Here is a 21,406-nt window from a genome sequence, read left to right as displayed (position 1 = left end):
CTTTTAGACTTGTATATTCAGAATTAGCAGTCTAGTCTTGAAACTATGACTCTAGGCGTCCCACCTACCCCTGTACCCAGTATAAGTATGGTGGCAGGCAGGCAACTACCCAGGTACACCTTTAGCAAGAAATTCAACTCTGCATTATATTTCCAGCGTGTAATTAACCGTCGCGTAAATTGCAAAACGGCTCGTGTGTCAGCTGCTAGTAATTTGTGTGTTCCGTGTAAATAGGTTGGGGCTAGGTAACACGTAGAGACGAGTGTCGCTCATGCCGAACCCTTAATTGAGCATGCGGCTTGCGTAGTTTGCAGACGTTTAACGTCTTTAACGAATCGTTGACGTGTCGAGTTACTATTTTATTTATGAAAAAATGTAAAACAGCGAATTTTTTTGAAAATTTTAATTAGCTGTCTTTTCTATGATAAATTTTTTTGTTACTAAGCGTGAGGTGCTTGTCTCTTGGAAATAATGAGAGTTACGCGATTTATTGGGTAATTTCGAGTTTGGTCAATTAATAATAATTTGGTGATTTAGGGTGGGAAATTTTTACGATACCACAGTGCAGTGCGTTATATGTTATACGAGGGTAAGAAATTTTTCATAATTTCAGTAGGACACGACTAATTTATATTAGAGCGACTAGTAATTTTCAGGTGTGAAATTATATGGTAATATAATTAAAGGTTTATATTAATTATTCAGATAGGTTTTTTCGAACTTCTCCGATGATTATCAAATTAATTCAATTAATTGAATTTTCATCGAATCGATTGGTTCGAACGATTTTGTTGTATATGAAAAATTTTTAAAATTGGAAGTCACAATTGTCACCGTGACTTTACGAAAGTATTATAAGATTTGGATCGGGTGTAAATTCCCTTCCGCAGCAAGACACCCCGAAATTTACATGAAAATGCGAGAAAAAAAAATAAAGTAAAAGGGAAGTTTGAATATCAAAATTCGTGTATCGCTTTTCCGTTGCGTTAAGAATAAGATAGTGAGAACGTGGAAGAGTATACAGCCCCTCGTTAGTAAAATCCCAAAATACTTCCCCTGAAAGGAAATGCTAATTTTGCCGGAGTGGCAGTGGAGGAAACATCAATTCCGTGCCGGGAAAAGAATTCGCAATTCCGGGGGATTCCCCTGTTTCCATAAGTTCACGTAGTACCAGGTCCGATGTTAGTACGACATCACCTTAACTGCTGTACTTACTTATTACAGGCGCGGTAACTTTCTTGTAGCTTCTTCTTACAACTAGATCTCATAAGACATTCTCAATGGCTTTCGGCTCCAGTCGCCTTTTGCCTCTGGACGTCAATAGTTTACCCGTGAAGGTCCGCCTTAATATTCCGCCGACGGAACGCGGCTGTGTTTCAAGCGAGCGCCACGAGTGTTTGCATAAAAATCTACTGCGGAAGCGTCGTTCGATTTCACGTTTAAGCTTTCTCTTGAAATATCGCTCAATCCTTAGGAGCCTTGAGTGCGCCAAGAGGTCAGTCGTAAAACGTGATCGTGTGAGTTTTAGGTTAGGTCGAGGAAGAAGGTTAAAGGTCTACGAGTAAAAAAAAAGTGATCATGAATGAATTTTCAGAAAGTACCAAAAATTTTGTAATAACCGACATTTTGCTGCGAACGACCAAGACAATTGTTTTTCAGGTAAAACTACACGGAGATTGGACCGTTTATTTTGACAGTGGTGTAAGTCCATTTGCAGCCCGTAAGTATACAGCAGTTCAGTAAAATACGCCTAAAACAAATTCATATAACCAAATTACTTACATATTGATAAAACAGTAGAAACATTGCCAGACTTCGTATAATTTGCCTAAATATTTTAATTAACAGATACGTTAACATTTAATTTTCTCGAAACATGAGAAAATGGACTTGCACCACTTGCAAAATGAACGGTCCAATTTTTCCTGATATTCACGAAACCATTTAACGTAGAAAACAGTAATCGTGGGACACCCGTTATTATTTCATTACCTATAGCTTATAACGCATGATATTTTCAGTGGCTACGAGTAAATTTGATATTGTAAACGGTAAATTTGCAATATTCACTGCGTTCCACGGTAAAATTTATTGATATTTCCACGCCATTGGAAAACGTAACGTTTTTTCGTAACTTGATACCGATAGTGGGGAGGACTGATCCTAACCGGGTAATTTTCAATAATGGCGATTTAATTTCGTTATAAATAAATACAAAGTGCAAAGTTCGGAAAAGGGTTAAATCAAGTCTCGGAGATCGTTCGGCCATAAGTCGAAGGAACCGAAGTAACAGTTAAAAGGGTTTGGAAGTTACTTGGTGATCATACTCAATAATAAAAATTCCGAGAGAGCTCAGGGCTGTTTTGCATTTCAAAAAATACTTCTCCCTGCTTTCAGTAAATTGCAATAAAATTTTGGAAACATTCTCCTTCAATATTGTCGAGCGAAACTTTATTTTCGGTGAAATAGTTGCGGACTTAAGATTTACTTTTTATAATGTAGCCAACTGATTCGCTTCTATGATTCTTCGTTTCACTCGATTATGATGATAAGAGAGCACAGTGATAGCGCGCAGTGACGTAGGCAGCACAGTACGTCATCAAAGTGCACTTGTGCAAATTGATCGGTGAGCCCAACACGTGAATTCCTTGGGCTGATTGGCGTCGCGCGAGGGCAAACTTTGCCGCTGGTAGGACAGGGACGGAGGCATTCATTTGAATAAATAGATTTTGGGTGCGAAGGGTTCTTCGTGTGGGTCGCTTGTATTCGCAGCCCTTTAAAACCCTTGCGCGGGATACGCCGAGTTTCCTGATATTTTAGGAAACGAGAGCTCCCCTTACTCTTTGTTTTAGCGTACGAAACTTTATCTCAAATTTCACCGCCCCTCCGCCCCTCATGCGAAATACTATTGGCTTTCCAATTTTATAGGGTGCGAATCTTGCTACCCTTGAAATTTTATCCGATTCTTCCATATTCAAGCAGCCACGTCTTTTTCCGTTTAAATAAATATTTTTCATGTAACCTTTTTATCTTTCCATACAGGTACTACTGTTACCTACCCCTTTTAACGTGGTAGTTTTAATGCTATTAATTTATCGACCCTCGCGTCGAGCAACCCCTTGAGATTCGTTGATTCGAATCAACACACCCTTGTTGGTTATCTAATTAAACAAACCCCTCGTTTTAATATCTCTGTGGATTTGTCGGGGGGCTATTTCCGTTTCCGATAGGAAGCTACCACGTTTGTGCTAATTAAATGCTTTGGACCTTCACAATATTTGGCCATTCGACCCTGGGCATTCGAAATTATGTAAAATTACAAATCCAAAGCATCTTTTGAAAATGACAACCAGAAGCCACAGCGATGGCCGATTCAATCGATAATCGGAAAATCGTCGAATGCCAGAGGGACGAAGTTTGCGCCGGATATTGGAAATCGTCTCTCCGTTACTTCCGGTTCTCTGTTATGTAAACCGCACACCTAAAGCCCACTGCATACGTTCCGAGAGTCCCCGCATAGAGACACTTTTTTTCTTCATTTTTGTATCATTTTTTCAGGGACAACAGTAAAAACATTAGTTGCAAATAAACAGTGTAAAATTTATATAAATTCAACTATTTTTCATCACTTTTCACTGTCTCAAGTGAACGCATGTTATTTTAACGATATCGACTGTTTCATATCTTTTATACGATTCCCACAAATTTCACTATCTTTCGTTTACATAGGCACGGTATGAAACGGAATTCTTCCATGTCTCCTCTAAACAGTTTTCTACATTATTTTAATAAAAAAAAAAGTTTCCGAAACTTTCGACATCCCCCGCTGTGTCAGAAGGGTGTTCGACGCGTTATCTCCCTAATTTACTACTCACTCGGAGAGACAAACCCTTTACGTGGATTTTCGGAAATCCTGAGGATTCGAATACGAGTCTGTCCTCACAATAGACACAAGGGCGCCAACACTTCTCCCTACCCCTGTCCCTTCACGCGCTTTAGCCTCACCCTGACACCACAAAAACACCCTTAGAAGTATCTCTAATAAAAAAAACTTTAAGCCAGATTTACCAGAATATCCCAAAAATTCCAAAAAGTCGACCCACTGTAATTTTTCAATATTACCAATCAACTCGCTCAACAATCAATACCACGTCAAAATCAATATAATTAATCATTAAACTTTGTAGCGTAGACATCCTTTCAATATCTTCATCAAAGCACCCCGCTGCTACATAGGGATGAGAAAGAGGAAGAAAGTGAGATAGATAGGCGTCCGGAGAAAACTTTCGACTTTCTTCATTTAGAATTAATTCGTCCCGGATGAAATTAGCATTTATATGATCCTCGGCTGTATAATGTTTTTAATCCACTTTCTGGTAAATACCCCTCCTCCCTCTTGCTACACCCCCCGGTCTATAACAATTTTCTCTACTGCTACGTAAAGGACGATTTCTATTTTTTTCTTAACCTTTCAAAAAGTACGGCTAAGAATAGGAAAGTTATGCCAAGTACACATGTAAAATATATTTATGTTATACGATCCAAAGTGCAGTAGAAAATTTTCCGACCGGAAATCTGCTGGAGAGTAGCAGTACGCGGTGAACACGACTTCGCGAGTATGTTATCAAAAGATATTTGCGGTTCTCGTAGCGACTGCAAGCCCTCGGTAGTTTTCCATTCGAATAATCAAAACGGAAATTGGGTAGGTAGCCCAGCCAGTTGCACCGGTATTTAACGTAAAGCACGTACGCAAACAGGAGCAACAGTCCTGTGATGGCTGAAGCGCCAAGGATATGGTATGTATGCAAATGTCTGTGATTTAACGGGCTTTCATATGTGTATATATATATGACATGTCTTACCGTTGTGTTCATCCGTTTCGATGCATATGTTATTGGATATACATGGAAATGCACCGAGTGGTCATTTGGGAGGAAAATCACTGCGTTGCCGTAACCTGGTACGTAGAACAATATTCAATGTTCTTATCAGAGTGAAGCTAGTCGTTAGTCGCGTTTACTTTTTGTATAATATACTCAGTGGTTAGTTCTGTGAGATACCTGTTAAAATATATTGTCCATAGATGCTAGAAGGTAATCATCGACTCCGCTCTTGCCATTTCGGGGCGAAATGTGACTTTTCGCATTTTCTTTTTGGTTCTTTTTCACGGAGTGGGAAAGGCGAGAAAGGCAACCCTTGCGATAGCCAACTAGGCTGGTAGAGTTGCTTGAATGTAGACACCTGCAAAGTAAGGGAGAGAGGGTGAGTTTCCCATTTTCCAGAAGAAACAGGCTGGGAATTGCTGACGATTTTTCATGGTAGGGTTCTCTCTGGAAAAGGTACGTGGGTGACCGGATGAGGTGGGACGAAGATGGTGGTATATAGAGAAAGAGATTCAGGGTAGGGGATGTAAAAGCCACGAGGAGGAAATAACGTGAAAGGCGATGGCGAGACAAGGGTTGCTCTACGGGAAGAAGACCGGTAAATGTTACAGGGCAGGAATCTGACTTAACGGTTAACCTTGATTTTCACCTTTTTTTTCCCTCATCTCTACTTACCCCCATTTCCTCGGCCCCTTTAAGTGGCTAAACTTTTCCATTGTAGCTTGGCACGAACTCGGCCTGCCCTCGTGCCATTTTCAATTATCGCCTTGTGCTTCATCTCTTTTTTTCTTTCATGGTCTGTTATCATCTCGCTCTCTCGTTCTCTTCTTAATTCTCTTATCTTTTTGTTATGCACGAGCATAAACGCACATTTTTGCCAAGTTTTTTTTTTTTGGCGAATGAAATGCGCTCTCTTTTATCATTAACTTTTTTTTCCAGTCCACCTTTTTCTTCTCGTTTTATTCGTCGACAGAACCAAGATTCCGGAATAATTAACTGGAACGCAATTCGGATTTGCTCTTTTATTGGTTCGTCTATAAGGAAAGCAAGGGAAATGTATGGGAAAGTCGAGAAGTTCTTATGAGTTAACATGGTCTCTTGAAGAATATTATAAGAATAATGTATAAAGAATTTTATAATATTAATTAAGCCGGATCTTCATTTTCTTCAGGATTCATAACTAGTTATCAGCATCCTTATTAACATCTAATGCACTCTCTCTCTCTCTCTCTCTGTGTTATCTCTTTCTACTCTCTTTCTGTGTTATCACGAAACTACTCCATTTGCCCATGGAATTCGAGTTGCGAGATATCCGGACGTTTATATACGTCTGCTAACGAATGTTTAATTTACAGAGAGAAAAAAATAAAAAAATAATTTGTCGTATACAGAGGTTATGAATTAACTAAAAAATTTCAATCTATGGATAAAATATCAGTAGCAAGATTTTGAAAGCTTGTTTCAACTATTGCGTTTATCATTGTCATAACCATCATAATTATCGACAACTCGTACGTATAAACTATTGTAACGCACGTAAGCCAACGAGAATTCGGGCTGAGCTCGAAACTACCATAATTTTCGGGTCTAATTAGCATCGTTAACGGTCATTAATCTCGTTGAGCTTCGCGACACTTGTCAGAGTTTAGCAGTTGCACAATACTTGTACCTAAACGAACTGACAGCTGAGACTGTAGATATACGAGAAGAAACTAGAAATATCAAGCGCAGGAATTCAATTATTCGGATCATTTATTAAAGTTTCGTATCACCCTTTGAATACTGTAATTGCTCATACAATTAATCGATATAATTATTAAAAATTTCCAAAATGAGCTTGTTGCCAATTTAACCGATTTTTATTAACATTATGCATTTCGCGTAGCTGTCATTACTACGGTATAGAAATTCATTGAATATTTTCATCTACGTCTCTCTTAGTATTTAAATAATTCTATATAACTATGCAGGAATTGCACTGCATTGGATATTCAAAGCGACCAGTTATTCTCACAAACTCATGCAAATTGTTGTGAAATCATCGTTCAGGCGCATCATTCTAATGTGCATTCAGCAAAGTGCATCGAGTCTACCACTTGCGCTGTACTAAACTGCATTCAGCGCTATACGTGCAGTATACAGGCTTATAGTCGGATTTCTGATATCAAAAAAAGATTGTAACTGGATTCAATAGAATTTCATTAAGTTCGAATGACAGATATAAAAAGTTTAACGCGTAAACAATGAAATTATCATAGCTTTGATGTCCCTAATAGTCCTTTAAAATGTCTCGTTTGAATTTTCATCTCCCTGAACTCTCATTTTTGAATGCAAACGAATTCGCGCCCTTGCGGTAAATTCAGCAGTCGGAGCAGCCCGGATGACGAGAGAGTGAAATTTTTAGGGCGAACACGAAAACAGCCGACTGCTAAACTGAGCTTGTTGGTGGGCAGAGTATATTCCTAGCGACCCTCTGCAGCATCCCGTTTGGATTACCATAGATATTGTTGCCCTGGACTTGCACTGAAACAGCCAATGAATAGACAGATCGGTACAGGGTTTACTATAAAGATGGCGGCAGAATGAAAAATGTACTTCCTTCAGGATTTTATCCTAGAGCCCCGGAATCCTGCCTATGGGAAAGCAGGACATCGTAGAGTAACATTTGCATATTATTTCGATCATTCTTACTCTCTGTGAACCAGCGCTGTCAGCCCTCCGATTCACTGAGAATTACCCCCAGCGTCCAGCGATACGGACTCACCCTTATCCACTTTGCCATTGAGACATTCTTAATATCCTTTTCATTCGCCGGCCAATCCTCTTTATAATTTATCTAGTCAGTCAGTCGGCTTTTACGTGTTTTGTCAAAAATTATATTTCTTTGCGATAACTCTCTTGCGTAAAATTCATGTATATTTGCTTGCGTTTATTTGACTTGAAGCGTCCAAGAGATGTCAACGTAATGCAATGCAAATAAATTATAAAGGTATATGTACAGGAACGGGCTGAGGCTGAAAATGAAAATTTGACATTTGCATTAGCTTTATACTTAATTTTTATTTGATTACATTTAATCATGTTATTTTTTCAACTTACGCCTGGTCAGTGATTTTTAAAGTGGATATTTGATTTCTATGTCTGAGCTGCAATGTCTTTCTAGGTTGAGAACCATTTGAAGCCTCTTAGCATTACAGAGTTTTCATTGGGATGCAATCCTGCACTTTGCAGCTCCTTTCTTCCCCCGTGATTCCCTTCAGCAACCGCAGCAAACCTAGCAGACAAGCATCAAGGCTTACAATCCTATAATGCAAAATGTCTACCAAGTTGCCGAGGCAGCCATTACTGCATATCCTCCTGACGATCATCCTGGAGATTTGGAATTTCCGCTAGTGGTGCATTACTAAGAAAATGTTGAACCAATACGAAAAGCCGCATATACCTAAAAGTGAATAAATATATATTTAAATTAAAACTCAGAGATTAAAAAGAGAAAATTCTTTTTATACTCATTTTGCAATATCAATGCCTATACTCGTCATTCAAAATATCCAAAGTAGTAAATTGAGCTAATTTGACATTGTGATATCTTACGAAATCCTATTTTTCACCATAAAATAAATACCTCTCCGTATTCATTGTCAGCCGATTAATTGCACTGGAACTTCAATCTAATCGGGATTCATTCTCACAGAACGGGTATCACATACGTGTACAGATACACGATACAGTATACGGATATACTGTGAAAGTCAAATAGAGCGTGAAACACCCTGTAGATATATAGTCGAACACATTAGCGTTCCCAAATAAACGTGGCGAACGTGCAAGAGAAGCAGGAAGTTTCGCAATGTTCAAGGAATCGCGCGCTCCGACGAATCTTCGTTATACCGTGGATATTCAAAATGCCGAACTACCCCTAAAGCTTGAGAGACTCATCCCCCAAATTGCACTCTTGACATTGCAGGGTTCTCGGCGAGCGTCGCCATTTCGGTGTAAGCTACGTGAGACTTCAGATAGTTTCCCATAAATAGACAGAGCAAAATCTACAGGGGATGATTGAACCCTTCGTTACGATAAAATAGCAAAGTTGTGGTACAAGATAATCCTCGACTTCGAAGAGAACGGAAATATTTTAACGTCGTGACACTCCGTTAAATGAGCATCCATACTACAGTAATCGCACTAAGGAATTTCTTTCACTCCCTTACGTACAATAAACGTTTATACCGTGGATGCAAGTGCATACCTACTACCACTGGACTTTACAACCCTTAGAAAATTCAGAGACTGCACCCTGCATTCTTAAACATCATTTAAGAACTTTACTGCCGTTTTATCGATTAACTTTTTAAGAAGCATACAAGCTACCAACTACACTGCATATACATACATTTATTCACTAGGGGATGCAAAGGGTTGAAAATAACATTTAAAAAAATCAATTATAAAAAGTTTTCTCGATTTGCAAAATGTTCATAAAAAATATATCCCACCCTCATCCGATACTCCACTCTTTTGAGCATCAGAGCTCACATTGATTTGGAATCCAATTTCAATCGGAGCACATGATAACCAGTCAGTTTTGGTACGTGCAGCTTCCATAGACTACTAGGTACAATAAGAGAGAAGATCGCAGCAGTCCTTCCAGCCTTAAGGGTCCCAAGGGTGAGAACTACCCTTACGAAAACCTCTGGCTAATTTATACAGGTCAGACGCTGAATCGAGTGCACTCGGCAAGATTGGACGGTAGGAAGTGATGTTAATGTTACGTAATGCTGACTTATGTTATGTTATGTCGTCAATGCTCTGCCTATGTTTCCGTCTTATTCAGCCGAGAGTCGCTACCGGTTGTTTAGTTATGTTCTGGCGTATAACGTAAATTTATATCTTCCTATGAGTTCCGACAGTAGAGTCGCAGAGGGGTGGCGTATTATAACCCGAGCCCACGGCGTAGCGTATCGCTTTTCCTTCAGGAATTACTTCGACGGCCATTAACGTTCAGTAGTTTATCTACGGCCCTCAATCGTACCAGGGGCTTTACTAGGGAAACTCTGGAAAATTATTTGCCAGCGTTACTTCCAAGCGCATCAACGTTTCCTCGAGTATCGCTGCATGGAGGATTTATATATTTACGTATACACTGTAAACGAGAACCCACGAACCAAAGACGTATAACCAAAATTTTCATCATAATTCGTATTCGCTGAGATACCTATCTCGTTGGCATGAAATACGCAACTGAACTAGATAGGCAAACCAGCCCCGGATAATCCACTGGGATTAAATAGAGTAACCTGCGACGTACGGCCTTTCATGTCGTTCTATATTTTTACAACGAGATTCTTCCGATTTACTCTATCCGATGGTCAACGGTCCATCCTCATCCTCATCTTCGTAAAGGGAATTGACTTACGCCAACCCCTCGATTCCTTCAGCCGCAAATCGGAATAGAGAACCACTCGTGAAATACAACGCAATCTGTCTTCTGTCGATACAGCACCGGCAGTGGTCCAGCGCAGCATCCCCTTCAGAGCCATGTATCTCGAACATCCGTCTATGCAACTGCAACGTGTATACGTGAGTCGTTATTTTCTTGACAAAAGATTCGTAGGTCAGACATTTTTCACTACCTCATACCTGTTCATCTTGTCTCAAGGCGCGTTTCTATTCGCTGTGGAAAATAAGCCGTGATGATGAGTAAAGAACGTCTAGCCGGCCATAAAGCTCGGGGTAAAATACGTCGTCCCGTGGAATCGAATCTCTGGGACGAGAGTCTCTCGCCTCAACGTGTCTCGGAGGATGGGATCGTACCACTCCACGGTCCTGACCAATTTCACGAGCGAATGTGTTATCCTGAAAGAGTTTACTTCGTTTGATAGACTTTTTTTTTGTAATCTTCCATGTTGACTGTTGTATGTATCTCGATTCTGCCGAATTATTCTCACAGATTTACGTGAAGTGGGTTGATCACGTTTTTAATTAAAATTTTAGGGATTAATTGATACCAACAATTTTTTTCCGTTTGTATCCATAGGACTCTGGTGTAACGATTGATCAAACTTCAGATAAATTCATGAAAATCACTCAAGCACAAGGCTTGGAAAATTGGCGAAAAACGTGATAGCAATTTTAAACCGAAAAGAAATGAATGCGTACGTAGTAATAAAGAAAATTTAAAATGAACATGTACAAATTTGCTAATTGGAATAGCCAGTAATACAATAAAATTATTGAATAAAAGGCTCTCTGGTACACACCAGTATCTATCGTTAATCCAAATTTATATTTCATTTTCATAGAATTTTATATGTGAATGCACATCCGTAAGGGTTTTTACGTAACATCTTTCCTCCATTTGCTTGGGGAATAAAGGAGTGACGTACCAAGAACGATGGTAGAGAAATAGAAAAATCCACAAGCACCCTCTTAGGATTTACTGAAGATTCCGTAGTCTTGGGAGCCATTGGATACCACGGAGGTAGAAACTGGAGAAATGGGACATTTCGTCTTCGTCGTGGCTTCTGCTGAATCCCATATCCAGATACTTCTTGACTACAAAACGGAAGGAATCCTGGTTCATTGACGAAAGTAATGTATCAGAGTCATGATATTATATATAGAGTATACCAGTAGTAATAGCAATATTACTGCTAGTAGTAGCTGTCGCACTAGTGTAGTACCAGTAGTCCAAGTACTATAGTGTTTACGTTTACACGTAACCTCTATCTTCTATTTATGATGCACATCCAATGAAACCACGATCTCTCTTCCCATGTAAATCAAACCTTAAATTTGAAGCCAACTGGTGTCCCAAGTACCCAATTAAATTCCCCGCTACGAATTCTCTACAATCTCTTCCAGAAGCCTACAGCCCTGATTAAAAAATCTATTAATCTCTAGCGAATCCACGACGGTCGGTTTCATTATACAATCGTAGACAACTGATTTGCGGATAGTCAGAATAAATCCACAGAGCATTGGGACTATGGAACAATACGTGGCATTTGAATGGTAGCATACATGGCGTTGAAACGCTAACAACTCCTGTGTACACTAATTTCGCATCCCCAATTCATTCTCATCAATGGCTCGTATAAAGAGAGCGCAGAAAATTAAGAAAAGGTATTACATTCTTGTGAGATTATTATATAACGACTTCTGTATGTCAGTTAAGAAATTATATATGTATATATAAATTTTGAGATTGAACACGGACATAAGATAATACTATGTAGGAATTATTATACTGTATCTAAGTGTTAATCGAATTAATTATTGTTCTTGTTGATGTGATTGATGAAACGGAGTTAGGTATGTTAACGGCGACCTAATTCCCCTATGAGAATGTAATTGTTACTGACAGTGCCAGTCCTATTGACAGTAACTTTGTACAATGTAGCGAAGCAATTCCAATAGTTAGTAATGAAAATTATCGTTAACAATGGTTATACGTATCGGATGTAAAGTAAAGTCAGAATGACCAATTACAAATTTATAGCGCAGATAACAAACATTTCACTCGAGAATTTACCATTCCCGAGACGTGGACAATACAAATCGGCCAGCTTTATAACCTGCTGGTGTAAAATATCACCTCATCCAGAAAGAACGAAGAGTTCTTGGAATAGGCTTCTAAATCTCGACGATTCTCTCCGGGCGAGAGCTGCTCGTTAGTTTATTCTTTATACCAGACGCCAGTTTCTTTTTTGACACATCCATTCTCCATCATCTCATCTCCGAGACACGTATATCTTGATCGGAGAGATTGCAGGAAATAGTTGACTGCACTTAATTCTCTGTGCTCTGTTATAAAAGACTTTTGTATTTATCCTTGTTGTGTGCTCTATACTCTCGTCGCTCATTCTGAACTCGCCCTTATAATTCCCTTAGTCCCCTGTCGTGCGACTGTATAACCAGTCACGGAAATGACTATCCGGCTAATTACTGTGTTAACAACTCCCACATCCATGCAAATGTATTTTTTTTCTTTTCCTCTCTTGAATATCTCATGAGCCTATCAACGTAGCGCACCTTTGTCCATTATCAAGTAAGCTTTTAACTTTTTTCACCGGGATTACTAATTGACCGAGATGGTAATTACTGATCTTGTCAGTGGATTGTCCTTAATGTGCGCGCACACGTGTATAATGCTTGAATACAATGAATAGAAAAACGTCATTCAATTAATCCAACCAATTTGATCGTCATGACGTCCCGGCAATTAGCAGACTGCCAAAGTTACTTCAGCGGTGCTTCAAGGAATTCTTTTACAATGAGCGCCGTAATAAATCACATTTTTGCAGTTGACTCCAGTGGCTTGATTAATTTATAATGAGTTTGTGACTAGCTACCAACTGCTGGACGTACCCCACAGTGATCTTATTAATCATCAGTAAATACAGATAACAGCATCCATGACCTTGCTTGTACGTTAACCACTTTTTAGGGTCGCTGTCTGACTTTTTTCCTTCCATAAATAATTACTGGATAACGTCCTTTCTTCATGGTATCTTCGATTCAACTCGCCAGTCGTCCTGCTGGAACGAAAATAAAATAGGAATTTTATTCAAGGACATTTATTGCTCGATGAAATTCGACGTATGAAATTCCTAGGTTACCGGGAGGGCTGATGCGTGGAACGACTCTACCCAATGCCAATAACCAGGAATATGGCAGAAGAAGAGGAAGAAAAATATGGCAGTCTCACGTGTCACTGTAGAGGCAAGAAGGTATTAAGCTGCAAGCTGCCTAAGAATGCGTGATCGATTCCTACGACGAAGGCAACAAGACCAAGTAGGCAGTGTCGTACGAAGTCTCAATTGTTCCTCAGCATCAACTTAACATTCTTGAGGTCTGACTTGAGCATGGGACTATAGGGGTTCCCTACAAAAGCTGCCAACTGAAGGTGCGCCAACCCCATTCGCCAACTATTACATGAACTTAGGTATCCTGACAGTAGACCAAGTGGAAAGTTTAAACTTTAAGTAAGTTTCGCTTGAATGGTTATAGCGCTCAATTGCTCTTTCGATCGAACTATAACCTGTGTGCAATAATATCTGCACTTACCTCAGTTAATCGATGTCCATATACAGCCTGTATATACTTATGGCACTATCAAGAGTTGTATTCTTTGTATTTCCATTTACTCCAAATTAATATCCATTTATTCATGTATTTGGTGTATGTCATCCTTTTCCATTTGTCCACTCTTAAAGAAAACAAAAAAAAAAAGAATTAAAAGGGAACTCAGGGTAAACAACTATTATTCGATTCTTCAACATCCAAAAGGATCCTACCAGCAGTAAAGCTGGTAAGTGTGACGTTACATATGGAAACACCTCGAGTCGCAATGTGGGTGTGCCAGTCGTCGGAATATTGCATAAGTTATTCATTCGCTTAAAATATCACCAAGGCGCTCAGCTACGGGGGAAATAATGTTTCGACAAAATGCCGAGACTGGGGAAATTGCCTGGGACAATATTCGCTGAGTACTAAGCAGTATAGCCAGCCCAGCAGTAGGTACTACCCACGTAGGTGGGGTAAGTAGTTACTAAAGCCAAGTGCCTTGACATGCCTTATGACATCATTAAATATGAGTAAACTATCGACGATTGTAATACTAGAAAAAAAAAATCAGGTAAAACGAAAACGACAAAAGACAAAAAAATAGGATCACAATAAACCAACAAGAATGTAAATAAAGGATATTAATCTTTGAGAAAAAAAATTATTTTAAATAGTTATACTAATTTTTTAATATTTTTTATAATGACAACTTCACCACCACAGGCACATTTTTATTATCCCACAGCCATCCATGATTCTTCGGTGAACTCGTAAAAATCGCTTCTCTCTCTGCTCTCCGTCTCAGCACTTCTCGGAATTCTATATCCTGACATCGGCATTGCAGTGAACCAGTGCCGAAGAGATTTCCGAGTTTTCAGTGCGGGAAACGAGGGGTAAGGGATGGCGGTGAAGAAGGGTTGGGACGGGCAGTTAGTTCCTAACTTTTCCTATTTGCGCCCTGTCCTGCCCGATGCACGCTTTCCATTATTGGATTGTCATCGTTGCTCCAGGCGACTAGAATCCTTTCTTATTGCTTCGATATGGAGTAGATGAGTATACAAGTTATACATTCACATATGTATATACACATTGTATAGTAAGGTAGATAACTACGATAAGGAGAGCATAGGGAATGGATCGAGGATCGAGAAATTGCTACAGAACGGCCTCAACGACGACAAGGATAAAATAAAATGAAAAGAAGAAGCAAAAGCTGAAGAAAATCGCCGTCGCTTCTATTCATCCGAAATCTGTAATCTGGATAATCGAATACGAGCAAGTACGTGGAAAAAAGAGCATTTGGCATATAAGATGGAATAATATGGATTGTATCATCAGAGAGTTACATTGCTTCTATCAACAAAAAATTTTTTCCGTTTATCTTTTAAATCGAAATCGAAAAAGGTTGGCCCTCTCAGTGGCAATTCTCAAGGCAAATCATTTTCCCGTTAGGTACTCTCATTTCTTCATCACACCTGATACCACGCTTTTATCTTAGGTGAAAAATGATAATGGATTACTATGGACGAGAGTGATGTCAGTAATATAATTTGAAGACCATCTAAGAGTTATAGCGAATTATTTGTAGAAAATTGTTGTGGCAATCTGGTAAGATTTTATAGTGCAGTTTAAAGGTGATAGATACCTCAGAGTCCGTTCGATATAGGTAGTATACGTTGAAGATAGTAATGTGAGATAGGGGTTGCTTCGACGGCGGTAACACCGCTACCTCCTGAGGGTTGTCTAGTCGTGGTTTTCTCCTGGGCAAACTGGCAATGAGGATGGACGATGTAGACAAGCCAAACTCATCTTCCTCGAGGTAGAACTTTCCATTTTCTTTTTTTCTCTAGATCCCGAGTGGCTGTGATCTCCCTCTCTGTTACGTTAGGTTAGCTTGCACAATAAGGTATCCAGGAATTTGAGGAAATGGTAGCCTAACATAACCTAAGTCCGAGTAATTTAGCCCTAATAGAAGAGTATCACTAAAACAATAGACGATATAGTACGAAGAAATAATTTAGACCAACGTGTCGAATATTTTCTCGTGAAAAGATGGCGGCGGCACGTGATACTTCTAATTCCCTTGACATTCACATACAGTATGAAGATCTAACCTTTGTCTGTTGACCATCATTTTTCAGGACCAGCAGCTCTTCTAAAGCCTTCAGACGTCAATCCGTATAACAAAACAAATTTCTGTTGTTTCTTGTAAACTCACTATTTCTCACATTTGGTTTCTCAACGCGTAATTGTGCAGGCGACGACAGCGCGATCTCTGGCGATCACTCAAAATTTCTCAGGGCCCTGTACTAATAACTCGCGACATACCGACTGAGCGCCAGTGGCGCTATCGCACTTCAAAACGTGTCTTTCCCAACCTAAAAGGTAAAGTGACTTTGTCGAGTATTTCCCGTGGCAAATTCGTTCCGGAATAATCTCTCCTAAGTGTTATTCCCGTCTCAGCATAATTTGAGAATCGAGCCCTTTTGAAGATTTTCAGGAGTCTCGACTACTGCGAACCCTGCCAGGTATGTACGTATATATACATCTTATAATATTATACAAGTCAGCCTGCCAACAAGTCCATGAAGAATATCTTCTATACACTTGCGAACTCAGAGTCTAGCATGCGCTAAAACTTTATTAAAGCGTCAGCTATACATTATTCCTTGATTTACTGGAATTTATTCCTAAGAAGATACTTTGTATAATGGATTCATCTACCGGATCCTAAGAACTTTATTCAACTGCCAAAATATCAGTCTGAATTTTGTATATGCTCTTGGCAGATGGATATTTATATTTTATATATTATTAAGAAATAATTTACCATGAAGATCCACGATATCCAAACTCTATGGATAATCACAGAAGATTCAGACAATGTCAGATCAGCGTTGACTGCAGGAACGAAGAAGAAAAAAAAAGAAAACGAAGGGTTTTAGTTCACATAGACATTTTTCGTGGGCAAATCGGAGATAATGGAAGATAATGGGTTTGTGCCCTTACGTATCCAGGGAGGGCGCCCTTTTCGTTGGCGCTTTTTTGAGCGACACTAATGGCTTCCTTGGCGACGTTTTAGCCGCGGTTTATCGACGCTATTCGCGCACGCCTATATAACCCAGTATGAAAAAAAAAGCCAAGGAAAAACCTCAAAAGGAACGGCACAGGCTCGTTCGCTCACTTGCCTCTGTAAGATGAAAACCCTACAGGCGTATTGTTCCCTGATTAATGGACAAAATAATGGCTCAAGTTTAACATAGTTAGCTGGTAATCAGCGCGCGCGAATTTAAATTAATTAGCTTTTGAGTAGACACGCGCGATAGTGTGATTAATTGTGCGTGTCAAAACAAACAATAAGAATTCCTTAAGGTCACGATGAAAGAGCTCATCGTCTACTTCTCCGTCTACTCTCAATTTCCACCGTGTTCAACAATTTCATTCATAACTCTACAACGATTTGAATCTGTCATTGTTTCCCGCTCTTTTATATAACACCCGTCAATTTAATCTAGGTCGTGCCAATTATCATCAAAGTCCAGCTTCCTCAGAATCCAGTCACTCACGATATTGGGAATCTGTCATATAAATGGCCTCCCTCTCCCTTACCACAAAGGGCAATGACGTAAGTATCCTGAACTATCTAATGATCTTACACAACCGATTGCTCCAAGTAATTTGTAAGCCCGAGGCTACCATGAACAATGTTATCTGTCCAGCAGCAAGGAGAATCCCAGCCAAGGTATCAGACTCCATTTCGACGTATTTGCGTATCAAGATTCCCATTTAGATTTACTCAACGCCTCAGTGGACTGGTAGTACCACAATTAAGCCGCACCTTGAATAATCAAGAAGCTCCGCGACTATGCGCAACTATGCACCAACGTACACTCAAGGACTATGCTGCCAGGACTATAAGGATTTATACGAGTATACTCAATGAGACTATGAGAGATAGACACCCAAAGAGATGTGAATTCAAGATTCTGATATTGAGAGTAGGTACATAGCAGACTACCAGCTATATACTATGTAGATATAGATAGTATATTGCTCTGACGATACCATGCTTCGAAACTATGCACCAGTTTAACTTGGCTACCTAATCTCAGCCTGTCAAATGAGCCGGGACGTTCGTTTACGGAAACTATGGAACACTTGAGTTTCACTGTACTCGGAGTTTCGCGGCTTGTAAATTTCTCAACCTATTCGAATTCATTTATCAGTATTAATACTGCGTTGGATATTGATAAGAAATATGGCGATACGTAACGAATGTGTATTTGGATCTATTTGAATTAATTGTGAGCACTATATCGGAACCGTTATTTATATTTGCGTATAGTATAGTTGCGTATAGTATTTTATATATATATTGCGTATAGGTACTAAAATTTATTTGAAACCGATACTCAAACTCTTCTATATATTCACGTATACGAACGATCTCGTTCTATCGTTATTATAGTTAATTATTAATTGGTCGATATATTCTAGTAATCCAAGGTATTTCTCGAGAACATAATTTGAATGTACCATATATCCTAGGGCATAACTTGTACGTAACTCGGGCGTAAAGGCAGTACGTAATGTCGGCGACAAGGAGAGGTCGCGATGCGCTGGTGCATAAAATATTTATAAGCGGCGATTACACTTGCTTGGTCCGAAGGTTTGGGAGGACCGTATGGTTGAGGGATTTTGTGAAGGGATGCTGGTCGCGCGGATTCCCACGGAAATACGCGGAAGTCGTTTCTCCGTTTCCGGTGGGACGACTCGAATTGCGTTGCGGCCAAAACTGCTGCGTGACGAGGCGTCGTTTGACATTAGCGAAACAAATAGGTCGTGTGGGAATATCATAAGGGTAGTATTGGGGTTGTATTTAGAATCAATAAGATAGAAACGTATAGTATATACGGTATGTATGTTAAACGCGTAGTCGAACTCTGTTACAAGTTCGATGTAACCTCATTGATATAATTTCGTGCAGCCTTAGCTAGACAGAGGATGCCTTTTCGTGTTTTCATTGATCCTTGGGAAGAGCTGGCGGCATTTTGAATGACGCGAACGCGCATTGACAATTTAATTAAAATTTATTGTTCCTTCTGTCAGTACCGAAGGCTTCTTTATTCTCTTCCTATTCGTTTTCGTTCTCCCTTTTTTTTTAGCCACCCTTGTCCCGCGTGTATATGGGGTCGCGCGAAATTGTAAGTGAACACGCTTACTCTGGCTGGCGACGGGGATGGCGTGTATGCGTGAATTGTTTTATTCAGTGAATGAAAAAAAAAAAAAAGAAGTGCGAGTAAATGTTGCGAAAGTATGCAGAAAATTGGGAATTGTCACGAGACCCATGCGGTACAGTTTTTGCAATTTCGTTTCGTGGGATTTAATTAAAACTCGTCATCGAACTTTTTTCATCCTCTTTCATATTTCAAAAACCCTCGTAGTTCGATCTTCTCACCCCATATATTCAACTTGGCAGATAACATTCTCATCCCCCTGGAGTAATAGGTGACCAGTTTCCTTCACCCCCTCTCGCCCCTTACTAAAGTGCGAAACGCGTCACGCCTACCAACGCGTCTACGAACGCTTTCAATAATTTGACTGTTATTTACGTTTTATTGAAAGTAGCAAAAATTCATCCCCCTTTTAAAGGGTGACAATTGCTTCCTAGTTGAGCCCTAAGGGATGCCGGGGTTATGAAATATCCTCTTGTTCTCTGCAATCATATGCGCGGTTGACTTGATAAATTTTTGTTATCTTTTTCCATCTTCATCCCTTATCGGTCCCCCTCCCCCCCATCTCTCCTTCACATCCATTATTATAATCATTATTTTTCTCACGGTAATACATGCATCAGGGGTTGTTAGGTATCTCAATGATATTCTACCGAACATCTTGAGGTCGACACAGCTAGGGGTGGCTTTTCTTATCTCCACTGGGCAGCCCTAATGCAGTCGTAATTCCAAAACATCAATTCAATTATGTATAATCCAAAAAACGATATTACACGTGTCACTGTATCACAGTACATTAGTCATTCAAAAACGTGGGCCAAGGGGTTGACTTGATAGCCATTGTCAGATTGGCCAATTAATTTAATTAATGACAGGTAATTGCCAAAGTCGTCGAAGCAAAATCGCTCCAATTAAAATCCAGCGTATCGTTCATATTTTTAAATTTTAAACTTCCCTTCCTTTGTCTTTGCAAAAGTTTTGCGAGAGTCAAGCTCGCGCACAATTTATCGGCACTCGACGACAAACTGTCCGACGGTCCGTATGAGAGTGGCGAAACAAAATACAGGGAAAGTATGAAGAGCGAAGGAAAAAGATAGAGTGAAAAAAAAAAGGAGAGGGGTTACGAAATAGGGGATGAAAATGTGTCTAGCACGAAGCGAAATTAACTTCGGCCCGAATCCTTCAAACGCGTCATGCATAATAATCTTATTTTCAAGATAATTGAAATTCTGATGTAAAAGATGGCTGTCGCATATGACACACATAGAGATATCTATAAATTCCATAATAACTTTCATAATAGTATCAGTGTAATGGGAAACGTGTATTTTTATCTTTTTCCTTTTCTCTCAAAACACGTATTTCGCCTTTTCCTTTTGAATTTTTTTTTAATTAAAGTTCTCATCGTTTTATATAACCTCAGGGCTCAAGGAGTACTTGAAAACTTAAGTGGGTACTTAATACTTACTTTCCACCTAACAACCTTCTCAACCTTCCTACCTTTTTAACTGCTTAACTGTCTACCTACCTACCTACGCACCTGTTTGCCTGTCTGACTGGCTGCTCTTGTCTGACTATATACTTATTTATCTGTGCACTTGTCTGCTTTGATCTTCAGCCAATTAATACTCGCGTAGCCAGCTGCACCTTTGACTAGTCTTCCAAGAGAATTCTCTTGGCTTTCTGGAAATTACAATCCCACGTAACATTAAGTAGTTGTGACTTAAGACTTCAGGAGGGAAGGGAAAGTCCTTGTCACACCGTCACGACGGCGAGCATAGTGGTGGGATTAAAGTTTCCCTGGTTAATCCTTATCGTAAACCTTAAGGCTTCATTCTACCTCGTCGGGTTAAAAATTAGAGTTAATCTGAAAGTGCTGTAGAAATAAGACTTGAGGGATCTTATGGAGACTTTTAATATTCTTTCATGATCGTTTATAGGAAATATTATTATATATGTGTATTAACGAATCAGATGCGTATTTATATTGTATATTTTTTCGGAAATTAATAATATAAGATGAATATTAATTGGAAAATGACTTTTGGTCACTAACCAAAGGTTATAGTGAAATTTCATGTTTTTACGAGGGCAAGTACAGAATTGTTCTTAGGAAAACGAATGGAAGATCGGTACGTGATTTTTTTCCAGAGATTACCTGAAACAGTCGATAGCATCTGAAATTGTATTACTTACGAAAAAAAAAAAAAAAAAAAAAAA

At 39.4% G+C, this 21,406-nt stretch overlaps 1 protein-coding gene and 1 long non-coding RNA gene across 12 annotated transcripts in view; one reads left to right on the top strand and one right to left on the bottom strand.

Annotated features, from left to right (window-relative positions):
• Nucleotides 1-5,890: 5,890 nt before the first annotated feature.
• LOC107271982 overlaps nucleotides 5,891-21,406 on the bottom strand; it is a 21,864-nt gene continuing 6,348 nt past the window's right edge. Inside the window, exons 1-11 of one of the 11 annotated variants that reach the window (XR_003061069.1) lie at nucleotides 16,067-16,212; nucleotides 15,598-15,828; nucleotides 13,953-14,094; nucleotides 13,505-13,835; nucleotides 13,254-13,420; nucleotides 11,270-11,438; nucleotides 10,524-10,739; nucleotides 10,300-10,448; nucleotides 7,983-8,325; nucleotides 7,648-7,897; nucleotides 5,891-7,516 (exon numbers count right to left, since the gene is read on the bottom strand). This is a non-coding gene — a long non-coding RNA (uncharacterized LOC107271982). Of the gene's footprint in view, nucleotides 7,517-7,647; nucleotides 7,898-7,982; nucleotides 8,326-10,299; nucleotides 10,449-10,523; nucleotides 10,740-11,269; nucleotides 11,439-13,253; nucleotides 13,424-13,504; nucleotides 13,836-13,952; nucleotides 14,095-14,182; nucleotides 14,548-15,597; nucleotides 15,966-16,066; nucleotides 16,213-21,406 lie in introns of those variants that run through there. The other 10 variants (XR_003061070.1, XR_003061076.1, XR_003061066.1 and 7 more) reach the window with 10 other exon arrangements.
• The window catches only part of LOC107271981, an 8,393-nt gene continuing 3,334 nt past the window's right edge, over nucleotides 16,348-21,406 (top strand). The window contains exons 1-3 of the mRNA XM_015748641.2: nucleotides 16,348-16,480; nucleotides 17,468-17,577; nucleotides 17,672-17,950. Coding sequence (XP_015604127.1) covers nucleotides 17,542-17,577; nucleotides 17,672-17,950 — 315 coding nt within the window. The 5' untranslated portion in view covers nucleotides 16,348-16,480; nucleotides 17,468-17,541. The remainder of the gene's footprint in view (nucleotides 16,481-17,467; nucleotides 17,578-17,671; nucleotides 17,951-21,406) is intronic.

Source organism: Cephus cinctus, unplaced genomic scaffold (assembly GCF_000341935.2).
Source record: "Cephus cinctus unplaced genomic scaffold, Ccin1 Ccin1_scaffold1073, whole genome shotgun sequence".
NCBI classification, from domain to species: domain Eukaryota; kingdom Metazoa; phylum Arthropoda; class Insecta; order Hymenoptera; family Cephidae; genus Cephus; species Cephus cinctus.
This window is presented reverse-complemented; position numbering and strand designations above follow the sequence as displayed.